Here is a 4,621-nt window from a genome sequence, read left to right as displayed (position 1 = left end):
TAAAATCTCAACTTCACTACATCGGACATCTCGACTCACCTATTTTTTTTCAACAACGAAATACAAGTATTAGACATATCTATATATTACCAGGACCATAGTAAATTTGACGATCAATATAATTTAATCTATGTGGACGATTATGATGAGTTGCTTGACTCTTGTTTTAATAATAATATAATAATAGATTATAGTTACGGTCCGTAATATAACCGACAAATATGATAATTCAGTTTATTTGAATAAATAGGCCCATGTTGATGTATTTTTTATTTTAATCTATTTTAAGAATAATTTAGAAAAAGGCATGCGTCTTTTTTCTACGATCATGTAAAATTCTTCGTTGCAAACAAGTTTTTATCCGAAGTTTTTTTGTTAATAGGCCCACGTTGAGGCATTAGCGGGGTGCTATTGCTTGTTATGGGTTAAACTACGGCGTGGCAGTTTAAAAAAAACAGTGTGGCATTGAGACGTACTTTAGTTAATGGACTTTAGAAAATACGCAGAATAAAGGTTAGCGTGTAATCCGCTTCAATTTGGCATCGGATACGGACTGAAACGTTTTTTAACATGTAGTTGTACTTTTCCCTTTTTTGTTTGCTTGTTAGATTTCCATCACACTGACATGCTGTGCACATGCCGACCCGAACTCTTTAAAAAAATCTTGTCTCTTCTTTCGAACTTTTTATTCATGTTTCCAACTTCTTATCACGCACCTGTGTACGTGTCAAGTATTAAGCAACAACTTATTATCCCCACTAAAAACTAATACAATTCACACACCTACAAGTATATTACGAATATTTGCCGTAGCAACTACAAATATTGACAGATTAATATATTTGACTGGACTGCCTATATTACGGACCTTTTTTCGGAACTACTACAAATACTTACACTCCTAAATACTTGATATCCACATATAGTACGGATTATTACCGGAGCAACTACACATTTTTACACAACTAATTAGTTGACATCTAAATATATTTACGTATACTACCGAGGCAAATAACAATAATCGCACACAAAATTTATTTCACATCGAAACATATTAACAAATACAACCGGAGCACCTACGAAAAATAAAATGTGGGCTGAAATATACCCTTGAAGCGTGCGTGCGAACGACGAACGACGAACGACGAACGACGAACGAAAAACTGCCGGTGCTCCGGCTCCAACGAAGAACGACGAACAACAGCTTCACCTCCACCACACTGCCGCAACTTCATCACCACCTCCACCAAAATGCTCACCACGACCACCACGAGCTACCCCATCAGTAGATCGAGACTTCTTTTGGCTGCCCTAAATGAGTTGAATCCATTCACGGTGCCAAAATCGCGAAAATCTTGCTCATTTAGGTGTATAAATGGGTGTCATTTTTCTGTAGAGAGAGGAGAAGGGAAGAACATAGAGAACAGAAGAAGAAGCGAGCAAGGGGAGAAGAAGAAGGGAGGAAGGGGAGGATAAGGCACGGGCCGGCCAGCGCGTCAGGTGGCAGCACCCTGTCGGCCAGCAGCTGGCCGATCGGCTGGCGGTAGGCCGACAGGGGCGCACCACGCCGACAGCCCAATCCCTCCCCCTCGCGATGTGGCCCGACCAACCAGAGGCCGCCGCGTGCCAGCCGGGCCTGCAGTCGGCCTGCTGTGGGCCGATTAGGCCCAGTCGGCCTGCAGCGGGCCGACGGTGTATTATTTTTAAAAATAATATTTTCGGCGTATTATTTCTGTAATTTAATAAAAAAATGTATTATTTAAAAAAAATTAGCTCCTTTTCGCTCACACCAGGTTCAAGTTGCATCACCAATAAGATGCCCTTTGGGTGTTTTTGTGCAGAACAAAAGAGGACCTTGCCCGAAACATAATACAAACACATCATGGATATTGAATAATTTAATTTAACAAAGCCATCACACGCTGTAATTAACAAATCAATCGTATCATCACGTAAGAGCAGATTGAAAACAGGCAAGCATACATGGTGTCATAATATATATCTCTGGGATAACTCAGCTGCATTGGTATTTATATACACTTGTAATTTGCACTAATAGTCTCGGACAGACGACAATGGTTCACGAAATTAAAGGCAATCTAAGACTCTGATAGCTAACAAAAAGTAGTACTAATTAACATCAACTTGTTGAAGTATCATCCGGTATTAACTACTCAAAATCTTCAGGGCTAAAGACGAAGCCAAGTTTATTTCTCAACGGTGACGGAGACGTTGCCGCTGGTAACGGTGTTTTTGGTGAGGACAGTGGGAAGTTCAACGTTCTTGCCCTTCTTGGGGGTCGACTTGTAGTAGTAAAAGTACAGGATCAGCTGGATGAGGCCGAAGATTGTACCGAGGGCATTGGGGATCTGCACAGAATTTAAAGGGGACATAACAGTTAGATCAATCCTCGCTGAGGAGTTCTTGATTGTATGTCTGGCTGGGTTTGCGAGTTCTTATTTCCAATATGTATGTGTATGTACATACCGTGATGTAGATGTCAAACTTGATGAGCGCATAGCCCGTCCAGCACAAGCCATTGAGGAAGTTCACCAGCGACAGGAAGAATGGCATGTACTCCACACTCTTGGTCCTGATCACTTTACCCTGCAAATAAGCAGTACAATGTTACTACTTTCATCTTAAATTTTTGAGTTATATTAGTATTTAGTACACTCGTAAGTTGGTAAAAGCGTCTGTAATTAACAATTAGCCTGAGCTAGTAATTCACCCGTAAAGGAAGTTTACCTTGAGGTAGAAATAAACCGTAGGCTTTTTTGATTAAAAATATATGATGTAGCATAGTGTAGAAGAACTTGGGTGCGTGAGAGGTGAACAACTCAATTCGGACTTTTTTAACAGGGTTTTGGCACCAACGTTAAAACATGAAAGGTGGGTGCAACTTGTAGATGGCATAGATTTTCAAGCAGAATCAACAACAAACAAGGTATACTACTTAACAAATTAAGGTCTGTCAAAAGCATCCATTAGAACTTTAAAAATAAATTATAGGCAGGTATTTTTCTAGACAACGCATCATTACCACACCATACGTGCACAACGCAGAATAATTAGCCACCTGAACTAACAAGTTAAAGAGGTTATCAAAGATCACGGGTCGACGATCCATAAGTTGGGGTGGTGTACGTACCATGATGGTGAGCGGGGAGGCGTACATGATGGAGCCGAAGATGACGCAGAGGATGCCTACGATCATGGAGCGCTTCTCATGGGTGTGGGCGCCGACGAGCACACCGGCCACCACGGCAGCCATGAACGCTGCCTCGATGGCCAGCACGCCGAGCATCTTCCACTGCACGCACAGCACAGGCACATGGCATGGGTTAGGGCATGCAGGAGGATCTTCTGTACAGAAACTAACGCCGAAAAGAGACAGTAGGCCGGATGAGGGGCATTAGGAGGGTGGCACGTAGGTACCCTTGTGTTCTTGGCCGCGTAGATGATGAAGATGATGATGTAGGCGCCCTCGATGACGAGGCCGATGCCGTTGATGGTGAGGACGAGGGTGCTGTTGGGGTGGACGATAGGGAGCCCGTAAAAGAACCAGAGCAGGCAGTTCATGAGCGTCGCCAGATAGGGGTCCGGCTTGAACTCCTCCACGTCCTTGGCCTTGTAGATCCGCCAGAACGTTGGCCTGCGTACGTACAAGCAGAAAACAAGTATCAGATTCATGCCCTAGCTAGCTACTACCCACAAGCCACGACCACCTTCGATGTATACAGATTAGACAAGAGGGAGACGAGACTATGGAAGCAGGGGTGAGGGCTTACACAGGGGAGAGGAAGAGGCCGAAGGAGATGACATTGCCGATGATGCCGACGATGTTGCGGGCCACATCGGCGGAAACCATGATGCTCAGCTAGATCGATCGATCGCCGGGAACACAACTCGATTGCTCGGGGGAAGACACGACTTGAGGAAGGTTGGTTCTGATTTGTTTGGGGCGTGGGTGGCCGAACTTATATAGCAGGGGGTTCCCCTTCGCCTTCCCCAAGTTATATCTGATGTGGATATGGTTACGGGTAGGTTAAACGGTTTGATTTGGGTTCAGTCCTTATTGAACTCCCTCTCCGGCCGTGCTCTCATTCAACGGCCGTGTCGATGTCTTCCTCGCCCGCGTCCTTTTTCCAGACGAAAAAGGATCACGCAGCTAGAAGCTAGCTCCTCTCCCACGTAACAATACTCCTACTCGGATAACCCCCATACAGTCGTACGCAAAGAAGCAAGGACCAACACCAACCCAGCCGGCGTCACCCAAGGACACTGCAAAGCCAAAGACCGACCCAGTCGGCCCAACGACTCCGGAAGCCCAACACGCGTGTTACCGGAGGCCATGAAGTGCTGTTTGTGCTCTACTCCCTTGATCCCATAATATAAGAGCATTTTTTTAGACTAAATATAAAAGCGTTTTGACACTATGCGACCGAGGGAGTAATATACAATTATCTTTCTACTATTAATGTGGAGCCTGTAGGTCATTTTGTTTCCTTTGGTTACCTCGCTCCCCATCGATCAAACGCCCTAACGTCCCCCCTCAACGATTTTTATCCTAAAAAAACCCAACTCTTGCTCTCCGTTTTTTAACCGCGTTTTTTACAAC

The 4,621-nt window shown here is 44.4% G+C and overlaps 1 protein-coding gene across 1 annotated transcript; it reads right to left on the bottom strand.

The window, feature by feature from the left end:
* Window positions 1-2,076: 2,076 nt before the first annotated feature.
* On the bottom strand, window positions 2,077-4,381 carry LOC141041922 (bidirectional sugar transporter SWEET6b-like). The gene is made up of 5 exons (XM_073509499.1): window positions 3,792-4,381; window positions 3,439-3,655; window positions 3,152-3,313; window positions 2,488-2,607; window positions 2,077-2,369 (listed from the first exon to the last, which is right to left on the bottom strand). The coding sequence occupies exons 1-5, from the start codon at window positions 3,869-3,871 to the stop codon at window positions 2,208-2,210; spliced, it is 741 nt and encodes a 246-aa protein (XP_073365600.1). The 5' UTR covers window positions 3,872-4,381; the 3' UTR covers window positions 2,077-2,207.
* Window positions 4,382-4,621: the final 240 nt, after the last annotated feature.

This window comes from Aegilops tauschii, chromosome 2 (genome assembly GCF_002575655.3).
Source record: "Aegilops tauschii subsp. strangulata cultivar AL8/78 chromosome 2, Aet v6.0, whole genome shotgun sequence".
Taxonomy (NCBI): Eukaryota; Viridiplantae; Streptophyta; class Magnoliopsida; order Poales; family Poaceae; genus Aegilops; species Aegilops tauschii.
Note: the sequence above shows the minus strand (reverse complement) of the source record. Positions and strands in the feature narration are given on the sequence as shown.

What these genes read in the sequence shown, in the direction of transcription:
- LOC141041922 (XM_073509499.1), bottom strand. Translation starts at nt 3,871, where the DNA reads ATGGTTTCCGCCGATGTGGCCCGCAACATCGTCGGCATCATCGGCAAT. An exon ending in CCTCCCCGCTCACCATCATG is followed by an intron (nt 2,608 to 3,151) that starts GTACGTACACCA and finishes GCTTATTTGCAG; the next exon opens with GGTAAAGTGATCAGGACCAA. An exon ending in AGTTTGACATCTACATCACG is followed by an intron (nt 2,370 to 2,487) that starts GTATGTACATAC and finishes AATTCTGTGCAG; the next exon opens with ATCCCCAATGCCCTCGGTAC.